General features: G+C 46.1%; 1 protein-coding gene across 10 annotated transcripts in view; it reads right to left on the bottom strand.

Annotated features, from left to right (window-relative positions):
- The window catches only part of sdk2b (sidekick cell adhesion molecule 2b), a 298,546-nt gene that overhangs the window by 79,439 nt on the left and 206,180 nt on the right, over window positions 1-12,927 (bottom strand). For all 10 annotated transcript variants that reach the window (XM_013133839.4, XM_013133840.4, XM_020046793.3 and 7 more), the window contains exon 2: window positions 2,354-2,513. In XM_013133839.4, coding sequence (XP_012989293.1) covers window positions 2,354-2,513 — 160 coding nt within the window. The remainder of the gene's footprint in view (window positions 1-2,353; window positions 2,514-12,927) is intronic.

Raw genomic sequence — 12,927 nt, 5'->3', positions numbered from 1 at the left:
ACTATTGAGCAAAACTATTCAAAGACCAACTTTTGCTTGTTTGTTCAAGGAAAATGAAGAACATGCTACCTCTCTGCCTACGCAACACGTGGGCTGTCTATAGCATCTTAGCCTGACAACTGAAAGGAAAAGAATCATGTCTCTCAATATGGAACAACAATCTCTCTCTCAATGTCAGTGAGACAAAGGATTAGATTGCAGAATACACGAAACAAAGGTACAAACACACTGAAAACATGGTACCCCTGCACATCTACTGTGGTTACATACTGTATACCTGGTACTCCTGCACATCTACTATATACCTGGTACCCCTGCACATCTACTGTGGTTACATACTGTATACCTGGTACTCCTGCACATCTACTGTATATCTGGTACCCCTGCACATCTACTGTGGTTACATACTGTATACCTGGTACCCATGCACATCTACTGTATACCTGGTATTTGTGCACATCTACTGTAGTTACATACTGTATACCTGGTACCCATGCACATCTACTGTATACCTGGTATTTGTGCACATCTACTGTGGTTACATACGGTATACCTGGTACTCCTGCACATCTACTGTATACCTGGTATTTGTGCACATCTACTGTGGTCACATACTCTATACCTGGTACTCCTGCACATCTACTGTATACCTGGTACTCCTGCACATCTACTGTACACCGGTTACCCCTAAACATATACTGTATACCTGGTACTCTTGCACATTTATTGCATACCTGGTACCCCTGAACATCTACTGTGGGTACATACTGTATACCTGGTACTCCTGCACATCTACAGTGGTTACATAATGTACAACTGTACTCCCGCACATCTACTGTGGGTACATAGAGTACATCTGGTATATTCTGGAAGCAACTGGGGAGGTTAGCTTTGCCCGAGCACGTCTTCCCCAGATGAGACTTACAGTAATATGGGGGGCTATAAAAAGAGGACTTGAAATCCACATGAGAAGAGATGAGGAAAGTGAGAGACTGTTTGTGACAGCACCCCATACGTGTTTCACCTGTGTGTTTCTCCCCAGACAGAGAGAACTGAGGGAAAGCCGATCACGAGCCTGAGCGCCTGAGGACCATGACTGAGACGCCATCCCCAGCCCGTCTCCTGTCCATTTCTGTGTTATTTGGACTGAGTTAACCTTTTTGTCCTTTCAATTAAATGCCTGTGGGCTTCACATCCTTACCTCCTGTCATTGGTCTGTGCTTCCATTCACTAAATAAACACATTTAGCCCCTATAAGTCCAAGCATTACTCTGGCCCTGTGTGTTTGTGTGTCAGTCTTTAAAATAGAGGCTGTCTCCAGGGACCTGACACTGGCCATCTGCCCTTACCTGTCAGGAGAGGACTCTGCGATGGGGGGCACATACACACACACAGACAAACAACCAATAATCTGATAACACACACCACAAATACACCACAATCCATCAGGCTCACTCATTGACTCAATAACAGACAGACAGGCAGACAGAAGCCTACGTCAATAACTAGCAGCAGGAATCTTGGTTGAGGAATGCCATCAGTGTCTGGACGTTGAGCAAGAAGTATGATAAGAAGCAGGCTTGGCGATGACTCTCCTGAACCAGGTATTTGTAACGATGAGGCAGGGCCATGATTGTGAATTGGACATTAAAAACTTGGAAGGGTAGAAAAACTTAGCAATATTTAACAAAAGTTACAAATAATAAAACAGTGTCTGTGTTTGTGTGTGTGGGACTCTTGCTGTCTGTCTGCCTGTCCGTTTTTGTCTTTCTGTCTCTCTCTCTGTGACCGTGTCTCTGTCTGTCTCTCAGTGGGTCATGACCCCGACTGTTACTGATGTTGTCTATCTTCCTGAGGCTTTGTAGAAATCCAATTCAGCAGCTCCCTTAACACGACACCAGAGACATTGCTAGCTCTTTGTTCTGATCCAAGAAGAGGCACACATGCGTGCACACACACACGCATGCACACACACACACACACGCAGACACACAGACACATTGATATACCCGCACACACACACAGATTCACACAAAGACACACGCACACAAATACACACACACACACACGCACGCAAATACCACTTCCAGAGATAAGACCAGTGCTTGCCACATGATTAAGATTATTCACAATAAAGAGGCTTTATCTTTCTCTATCTTTCTTTTTTCTTCTCTCTCTCTCTGTCTCTCTCTCTTTTTCTGTCTCTTTCTGGTGGAGGTCACAGGTCTGTGAGTTGGATTTGTGGCGAGCTGAAGACGCGCTTGCTGATCACATGGGGACGGGAGACCAACAGTATACTCTCTCTCCCTAGTTGAAACAGTGACTGTGTGGCCAATACAGTGGCCAGACCCACCTGTACTCCAGGGAGAAGCGGGTGAGCTCGGTTCCATTGTGGATCCACTTGAACTCCAGGGGCCAGCTACCCTCCGCCATACACGTCAGGACCAGCCGGTTACGCTCCAGGTGCAGCTGGCTCCGCACTGGCTCTGTCTTAAAGTAGGGCGGCACATCATCTGGAGAGAGAGAGAGACGGACAATCAATCAATCAAATGTATTTATAAAGCCCTTTTTACATCAGCACAAAACACCCGGCCTTAAACCCCAAGGAGCAATCAACAGTAGTGTTGAAATTTGGAAGAAGCTTAGAGAGGAACCAGGCTCAGAGGGGTGACCAGTCTTCTTCTGGCTGTGCCAGGTGAACATATTAAGAGTACAAATTGTAGTCCAGAGTCTATTTAAACCTAGTCCAGGTCGGACAGTTGGTCACAAATGGTGGTTACTAAGGGACTGAAGGAAACAACATTTTTAAAAAATTGATGTTTATTTACATATTCAATGATTCTTCATTATTTTTAAAGACATGTATACCCATGTAGGCTATCATTGGAATGTTAATGGTAAACAGATGTTTCGGTAAGATGTGAATGCAGGGACAAGGGTTTTGCATGTAATGGCCTAGCTGGCTTGCTTCTCGAGACAACACCACTTTCTCATATGAGATGGCCCCAGAACAGACTGGAATGTGTCCCTAACTGATAAGGGGTTTATTCTTCAGGACTAGTTTGTTATCCTTAGGTCAGTAAACCAACCCCCACACCTTTGGTAAGGGGATATAAACCAGAGTGGATTTTGGGAAAGCTCTCTTCTGCACTTCCTCACTCCTGCCTGCATCTACAATCTCCAGGGAGAACCTTTATCTTGGATACTGGTATGTAATTGTAATACTCTTTTTATATATTACATTCACTTGTTACATTATTTCATTGACTATCTGGAATGAATCTAAAACAGGTCAAAATCCAGTTCCACCAAGACTCACCTAACTTGTCTCCAGGCTATCTATGCCTGCAATGTCAACTCCAAGATGGCCTGAGCCAAAGTGACCACGTTTACATTAATAGTGATAACTTTCCTGAGCAAGGTTTTAGCCAAAAACACTGCCTGCTATAACTCCAAATCAAGCTGTATATGACAAAGCAAACATAACACTTGTCCATTAAATCCAGTCCAGACTGATGGGGGGGGAAGGTTGTGTGAGATAACTGGTGAGAATACAAAGCTGATTAATCCAATTCCGGGGATTCCTCAAAGCTTTTGTATCGGCCAACGAAGGCCACGTTTGAAGGAGCGCTCCGCCAGACCTTCCTAGGGAAATGACAGCTTTCCAGTTTGGGCAATCCACGGACACAGAACAATATATAAACAACAGAGAAAACATTTAGCAGTGACTCTACAGGGCAGCACGGTGGTACGGGCTTCCACAGTGTTCGGTGCGATGGCGTAATGGCAGGGAAGTGTCGGTGTGTCTCCCGGGATGGCGGTGACATGTTTCACCGGTTCAGCTCCCTGATGTGACTAGTCAGAGTGGGCCGCAGCCTGCCCAGCAGTATCACAGACTGACAGATGGAATTCAGCAGCAGAGAAGCGTCGGATTGGATCTGTGTGTCCTCTGCGTCTTCACGGATCAACATTGGCATAATGCTTTCCCCAGCCCAGACAGGGATGGCTGGAAATCCAAAAAGACAAGGGAAGGCACGAAATCCTTTCATCGTTCTGTCTCTACCTCGCCGTCTCTTTTTTTCTCGGTTTGCATGTTTCTGTGAGTGTTTGCGTTTGTGGGTGTTGGTGTGTGTGTGTGTGTGCTTGTGTGTGTGCGCGCGTGTGTATGAACATATTGGAGAAGAATGGAAAGGAACAGGGAAAGAGGGAAGCCAGCAGGTGATGTGTTACCTAACGAATACACAACGCTGAGAATAGTATAGAATATATCAACACACACACACACCAACCGCCCATTCCATCCAATCAGCTGCTACCCACCTCATTGAAAACAATCCGTGAGCTCTCGATAGCTCAACCCTGAAAGATAGTACTAAAATAAAGACCTGAAACTTGATGATCATTGTAAATATAGACCAAATTAATTGGATGGTTGGATAATATAATTTCCAAATTAACTAATTAGCAAGCATTTAAATTAAACTGTCAAAATGATCTATTGGCTTCGTATATTTTGCATGGCTATTCCAACAGAGGTATGGTTAGTGAGAGAGATCCAAAAAACGAGGGCGGGCTTGGACCGGGGAGAGGAGACAGATTTAGTCTCTAAACAGAGGGAGCTGAAGAGAAGAGAAGATTGGTAGGCGGTATGATGGAGTGAGAGATAAAAGGGACAGGAAGCCGGAAGGTGAATGATGTACATGATAAAGACTCAAAGAGAACTAGATGGATGTGGAGATAGAGGAAGGTCCTGGCCTGTATTGATGGCTTCACAGCTTCCTCTGTGTGGGTTCATGGTAATGGTATGCCTGTTGGGGAATAGGAGGGAAGTTTAGGAAAATGAGGGAGATTGAGGCGCGCAGAAGGGATTTGATTAGACAGGCGAGACTAATTGTTCCCCCGGTGATCTGGGCTGCGCTTTTATCTGTGATATAGAGATAAAACGATAGAGCGGAGCCGTAGGGGACGGAGAGAGGGAGACTTCGAACGACAACGAGATAGAGAATGATAGAGAGAGGTTGATAGAGAGGAAAAAGAAAAGGAGAGGGGGAAATAGAGGGAGAGGGTGATGGTGTCAGAGAGCACGGGAGAGACCGTGTGAGGGAGAGGGAGAGAGAGAGACACACAGTACGACATGTGGTAGAGGAGCAGGCCATAACACAGAGCAACCTCATATCAGTAAAACACGATTATTGATTTGTATCACACGTGTCCTCTGTGCACTGTCATTGCACCGCTTTACAGGGACCAGTGATTGACAGTCAACAGACTCTAGGTCCAACTGGAGCTGTGAGGACAAGTTGGAGTTGGGGGGCATTCAGCTCGCCATAAATCCACTGTAAAGCAGACCTGTTGCTTTGAATATCGCATATTTATATTCTATTAATAGTAGTAGCATTTGGAAGAGCCCATTTTCCTCAAATTATCCGGCGCAATTTCCTAATATCCAATTTGTGATTATGGCCTTGCCCTGTCGCAACAGCTCTTGATCTTCATCCACCCCCCCAACCCGGGCAGCACGCTCAGACGATTTGCGTCGCCCTCTGCTGGACGCCGGGCACCGTTGGTATGCCGTGACCAGGATTTAACATCTGGCCGCAACACAAGTTCCCAGCAGTACTGCGATTCAGTGACTTAGACCACTGAGCCGCTCAGGGCCAATTATGTGGAGTTTTGATTAATGGAAAATGTTCTTACCTCCTGGGGGGGGGGGATATAAATGGAGAAAGCCCCTGGAGCAGAGTGAGGGGATGGAGACAAACAATAGGAAGAGCGCCAAGGGCTGTAGTATGTCCCAAGTCAGTTTCCATGAACACACACACACACACTCTCACCAACACACAATCAAGGTTTCACGTCTTCACTCCCAACAAAGCAATTCATGTCTGATAAAGGCGGCTGTTTTGTAGGCTCATCTGCATACGCTGGATCTGATTCCACGTTGCTCCCTAGGGTTATGACGTCATCTCAAAGCCAACAGGGTGTGTGGGTGTTTATGGGTAGGGGTGTGTTTGTTTGGGAGGAGGGGTGTGTGTGTGTTTATGGGGAGGTGTGTGTGGGGGGGGCGGTTTATGGGAGGGGTGTGTGTTTGGGAGGGTGTGTGTGTGTGTGTTTGGGAGGGTGTGTGTGTGTGTTTATGGGGAGGTGTGTGTGTGTGTGTGTGTGTGGGGGGGGGGTTATGGGAGGGGTCTGTGTTTGGGAGGAGGGTGTGTGTGTGTGTTTAGGGGGAGCGGTGTGTGCGCGTGTTTAATTTCCTTTCCAGTCAATTAAAGCCACTCTATCATTAATGAGAAAACTACACAGGTACAAATGTCTGCCCTAGAGTTAAGATTTGGAATATAATAGATTCTCTCATTTACAACACAAGACCTACTGTTGGAGTGCCAATTAAACTGCAAAAAGAATGGCAGACCAACAAACACAGCCACGTTTACGTGAGCCACTCAGCACCTACAGTCCATCCACCCACCTCTCTCCCAGCCTCTCTCTCCCCACAGTCATGTCCCACCTTCCCCAGCCACTCACTGCATACTTATATATTGCCTGGAGTTTGTGTGTGTGTGTGTGTGTGTGTGTGTATGTGTGTGTCTGTGAGTGTCTGTGTGACCAGATGTCTTCACAAGTACAGGAACCCACAAATTAAGGGTTAGAAAAAGTGCTAGGTCCTCAGGGGTATGCTGTAGTACAACACGTGTGCGGTTGTGTGTTTGTCTGTGGGAAGCATTTTCTGCTGGTGGTCCAGTTGGGCTATTAACAATGTTCCAGAGCCTGTCATAATTTAACCCAGTGGCCTGGCTCTGTCTGGGTACTAGGTGTGAGATCTGTTCCAGGGCCTGTATGTGCGCCGGTGACCGCCACTCTATCAGTCCCAATGAGACTGTCATAGCCAGGCCATAGCTCCCATCAGCCAAGAAGCTAGGCCTCATTCTTCGTACACACTGCCAGCACACCCAGACACACACACAAGCACACACCAGATCCCCTTTGGCATGGCTCCAGCGTATTACTGACAGGCCTGTTCGTTCCATGGCACAGTCGGATCAAATCTCCATAGCTCTCTGTACAACTACATTTCCCGTGAGGCAGTGCAGCTGGTCACTAATCCCCTCCTCCTGTTGTCTCTACAAAGCCTCCTGGTACCCCTGGTTCACATCAGTTCAGCTGGCCATTCACTATAGCCTAAAGCCCTGGTTCTCAGAGCCTCTAAAGCCCCTGAGTGGACAGGATTCTCAATTTCACATTGAATTTCTCCTTGGGTCGTCTCTGCTAGCCACCGTCTCAAACTGAATAGGTTACGATCCCTCCCCTCAACAAGAAATTGCCGAACGACTCCTGTGTATATTTCTCCTTAACCACGATCACGTTTTCTGATGCTAAGACGCCCAGTCCATTGCTGTGACCAGACCCTTCCACTGAGGGAATGAGATAGGAAGGCCTTAGTGCCATAAATCAGAGAGGTAAAACATTAAAAGCGTCTTCCTTCTTTAACAGCCTCGCCGAAGAGGGACGCAGGCTCGTAAATCTGCCGGCTAACCTTTCGGCCTGACAGGGTAAGCTCTCAGAGTGCGCTCCTGCCTTTATCAGTCACCCCAAAGCCATCACTCCTATCCCTAATAACGTCAAAGCACAATGACAGGAAACTGCATGACACATTGCCTCCCGTGCAAATAATAACTTTTAATATGGACATGTGTGCAAGAGCATTTGCAGCTAGTGGCATATGTGTGTGTGTGTGTGGCTGGGTGTGTGTGTCACAGAGCAAGAGTGTAATATTGTTTGTGCGTGTGTGGATAGGTATGCATATAATGTGTAGATGGGTCTCTGAGTGTATCTCCCCCCGACGTGTGTGTGTGTGTGTGTGTGTGCGTGCGCGTTGCGAAGCAGGTTTAATTTCCCTGAAGATCCAGAAATGAAAAGCCTCTCCTGCGGACAAGATGGGCTTTGTGCATCGCTGCATGCTCCGAGCAAATTATGCCATTATGTTTATGAGAGCAAATTAAATCCAGCATTATTGAGACAATAAAGCTAAGACTGGGCCCGTGTGTCATATAGCTTTAGTCCTGGAACATCCTCACAAATAACCTTCACGTCAACTAACTACTAGAATAACTGGGATCACAGCCGATATGAGGGGTGGGATCTTGTAGAGACAAAGTGGAAACGCAACATGAACGGTAGTCAGGAGGAGGAATCAGAATCAGTGTCTGTGTACATTTACCCAAACCCAGAATGGTTCTATTGCTGGTGGAGTTGGACAACGTACATCATTGGGACGGAACACGCTAGAACTATGGAAAGTTGACATACAAGCACTGATGGCTGGTTGCGGAGGGACACGGCAAAGGGGAAAGAAAACATTCAGGTGGTGGGACTTTTTGGTCCTGATTGACCTGTTGTGCCTTCCTGCCCTCTGCCCATGTGAAGCAAATTTGTGGAATAGAGCGTTGCTGGGGAGGGTTAGGGTTATGTGTGCTTCCTTGCTGGCTTCCTTAGCCTAAAGTTGGACGTCGGATAAAGGCAGGTGGAAGCCAATGACCATTTCTGAGCACCAGGGAAACCATTCCAGTTCACCTCCGCTGACCCCAAGCCAGACGGTGATGGACAAGTTGGGGATGGACTCTACACTTGACGTGTAGAAGCAAGATCAGCATTGACTGGGAGGTATTCTAGCTGTTCCACATCTACTGGGCTATCTAAGCAATTGCTGTGAAGTTGCGGGAGATGATTCAGCTGAACTAACAGCTGATCCATAACTCAAAAGGGGAAGGTGGGAGGCATTTTATCGACCACTTCCATAGTTTTGTATGTGTCAAGTTCCATGTTATTGTGACTGTTCCAGGCCAGAAGACGGTCAAATCCTCTCGGTCAGTGATGACAACAACCAGAGTGGCATGCACGACAGTTAAACTATTAATTCCGTACAACCATGTCCTTCATTAGTCAATAGCTGGCCTCGCTCGGACATGTTATTGGGGAACGTCACGGAAAAAACACAGAGAACGTGGGTGGATAAAACACACACACACACACACACAAAACTCTACACAAGGAGCCAAACACAGACACACAGCAATATGAGTGGTTAACCACTCCGATGTTCCCTTCTAAAATGGTTCATTTCATTCCCAGTGCTGTTCATGTCACATTCTGACTTTAACATAAGAATTATGACATTTCTCTGTCAAATGAATGACATATCCCTGTCAGCCTTTGACTATGTGGTTACAAGAACAAGAATACCTTGAGACTGACTGACTGTTTTGCCCACCTTGATGCTGTGATTTCAGCCTGGAGGCCGATCCAAGCTTCTAATACCCCTTTATTACACCCTCATCTTATCTTAGAACTGTTACACAGCCTTACTACGGGCAAGGAGTGAGGCCAGCTAGAGTGCTGTATACAGAGAGTGAGGCCAACTAACAAGATGCATACAGAGAGTGAGGCCAGCTAGCTAACTGCATTCAGACAGTGAAGCCAGCTAGTTAGACGCATACAGAGAGTGAATCCAGCTGGCTAGATGCATACAGAGAGTGAGGCCAGCTAGTTAGATGCCTACAGAGAGTGAGGCCAGCTAGTTAGATGCATACTGAGAGAGAGGACAACTAGCTAAATGCATACAGAGTGAGGCTGGCCAGCTAGCAAGCTGCATACAGAAATGCAAGAAAAGTAAGAAAATGAAAATGGAAGGGTGAGCTCTCAAGAGGAAAATGCCTGTCCGTATTTCATCCAAGTTAAAAAAGAGTAAATGGGAGGGCCAGCCCACTAGATAATTGTCTTAATTGCCACTTAGCAGGGAGCCAGCCAGCGTGGGTGGGTAGGTGGACGGAAGGAAAGAGGAAGCAAAGGGATCATTAGATTCTGTTGAGGAGGTTTAAAGGGAAGGCCCATTATCCTAAGGCTCTCGGTCTCTTTGTGTCTGCCTGGTTCAATTTTCATTCTGTGTGTAGTATGTGAGTATAGTTATCCTCACAAGGGTTATACAAGGCTTCTAATTGCCATGTGATTGGGCATCTGCTGTATTTACTGTTACACACTCTAACACCGTGTGAAACCCCGTTCAATGGCAATTAACTGGATCACCTAACTAACCTGCATTCCTCTGAGCATTTCTGTCTCAAACGCACCTTTGTTTGAATTTTTTTCATCTTTCCTTCTTGCCTTCTGTCTTAATTTCCCTCTCTGTCTTGCTTCCCTTTCTCGTCCCTCTCTTTTCTCCCCTTCTCTGATGTCTCCCGCTTTCTTTTCCCCCTCATTGTCTTTTGAGGCTGTCGCCGGAATGTTCTCTTGCCCTGAGAGTAGGGTCGCTCACGCTGTCTCACCTGCCAGGGGTGCTGTAGGGCCTGCCTATTGGCCTGGCTCTGTGTGTGTCTGTGTGTGTGTGTGTGGGTGTGGGTGTGTCTGGGTGTGTGTGCCTCTGTGTGTGTGTGTGTGTCTCTGTGTGTGTGTTCTGTACAGTAGAAGCGAGCCCACAGACAGCAGAAGGAGCCGGCTCACAGAGGAACAGCCGCCTGTTGAAATGCTCACTAACACAGAGACAAACACACACACACACACACACACACATACGTATTCTCATCACACCTATGTCTTCATTAACCACATCTCTCAGACACACAGTCCGAGGTCTGAGAAACGCTTCTGGGGTGTGTGATCATCCCCTGTCCCCTTCATCAAGGACAAGGAATTCCGTCCAGGGCAATAGATGCTGTTAATACACCGTTCCATATGACCATTAGACGAGTGGGGTTGTGTTTGCATCAAGGTGGTTTATGTGGTCCGTATGCATGCGGTTGTGGTTTTTGTGGTTGTCTATGTGGGGTTATGTATGTCTGGTTTGAGTCTGTGTCCTCTGCCCTCAGAGCCTCTACTGTACACCCTGTCGTTAGGCTATGTAGCCTTCCATACAAGGAAAAAGCTCTTTAGTTTGTTTACTTCATATGCGCTGCATGTGAATATGTCTGGTTGCACGCGTGTGTGGCTGTGTGTTATATAGAGTGCTCCCTAGTGTGTTATGCAGTGTTCCAAAAGGCTATTAGCGCCGAACGCTACTTACTAAGAAAACTAGCTTCCAAGAATATGCCAAGTCATTAACCTATTCAATAAAATACTAACTGTATAGCAGGATAGCATAGTCGAGGTCCAATATGTATGGATTGGGTTAAGCTCAATTGGAGAGAGGTTTCAGCAACTGCTAGAAACAACAGGAGCGTGGTGGGTAAAAGACCGAGGGGAGAGCGGTGAGAGAGAGGAAGAGTGTGAAAGGGAGGGTGTGAGAAGAGGAGGATAATGAGGCGATAGTGAAAGAGAGGGGTGATGGAGGCTGGGGGGAGTGGAAGGGGGGGGGCAGCTGGGAGTGGAGGCCTGTGAACATTTCAAACAGCCCTAATCTGTAATTGGTTGGTAATAAGGGTTTTTATTTCAGGTGCCATTTCTTATCAACAACGTACGGAGCTTACACTGCCAGGAGGAGGAGAGGGCTAACATTGACACCGACGAAACACAAGGCGATGCAGAAGGAGAGGACGATAAAGAACAAGGGGGAGGTTGGATGGAGGGAAAGACTAGGAGGAATGGAGGGAGAGCTATATCACTGACACTGAAAACATCTACAATTCAAATTCACCAGGATGTATTTGGTGCAGTTCAGTGAGCATATATTAAACCCATGCTAGCGGCAAAAGCTTTAGTTTAGAATGACTATGTTCCACTGGAACATTCACTGGCAGTAACTGGGAAGGGTCTATAGTCTTTGGCCAGACCCCTGACCATGAAGGCATGTAAACTCATTGACAATGCTGTTGACCTGGTAACTAACAAGATGTTCCCCGCAGAAGTTCTGTCGCTGGTGATATTTAGAAAACCCTTTCTTTTTTTCAGATTCTGTTGATGGAGCTGAAAGGACGTTCGGAACCAATACTCATACATCATCGCTGGGAGTATCTGTCGGAAATGTGTCCAACAATACCCATTTACACTTAAAAAAAATAATCTCTGATGCATATATGTCATTTAAATAAAATTACTGTAGTGGAAATATGGTCTTTAAAAATCTGACTGAGACAGTGAGGACCAATAAAGGAGAGAGGGAAAGCAAATAAACAGGTATATAGGATATATAACACCGTTTCTGGCCACAACCTGCCAAAGCCCCCCTCCAAAAAACATGCTGGAGTATATTAGTTTGGAACCACTTAAGTTGCACTTTAGTACACAAAATATAATTCAGATAGTATTTAAGTATTATTTAAATAGAAGTATGCATAATTTAAGTGGGTCAACATGGACCCACATATTTCATGCTTTAGTATACTTATAATACATGATTTGACATATCATTTAATACACTTAAAACATATTCAAAATATATTTTAAATAGCTTAAGAGTAATATTTCAGAAATTTGAGGTGTTCTTATTAACTTATCTCTTCATGATATATTTCATTTGCTCCACAAAACCTGAGGCTATTACAAGAGCAAGTGACGCCGCTGACTAAAACTAGCTAGCTATTTCCCACCTCTGCCACTCTGACCACTATGTTCTGGTCCCTCAGGAGTGTTGAAACAATGCAACAGAAGAGCCCATTCCAGTGACAGCCCAGCTAAATGGCAGGCAGCTTGTCACACCACATGTGAACAGGTACTGCCTAATCTGAGCCTGGACAGCCATGTCATTAACACACATCACAGGTGACTGACAGCTTCCTCTTACAGCAGTCCATTGGCTATCGGGTGATTGACAGCTCTATCACACCCCCCCATTCTCCTCAAACACACACACACACACTCTCCCATCTCTCTCAATCACTCCAAAAGCACACCCACCCACTCAAATCAACTACCTAACCATTTGAAGAAGTGGATACTGCACGCACACACACACACACACACACACACACACACAAACACACACACCCTATACTTACATCT

This window comes from Esox lucius, chromosome 5, assembly GCF_011004845.1.
Source record: "Esox lucius isolate fEsoLuc1 chromosome 5, fEsoLuc1.pri, whole genome shotgun sequence".
Taxonomy (NCBI): Eukaryota; Metazoa; Chordata; class Actinopteri; order Esociformes; family Esocidae; genus Esox; species Esox lucius.
The sequence above is the reverse complement of the archived record's forward strand: the minus strand, read 5'-3'. Positions and strand labels throughout refer to the sequence as shown.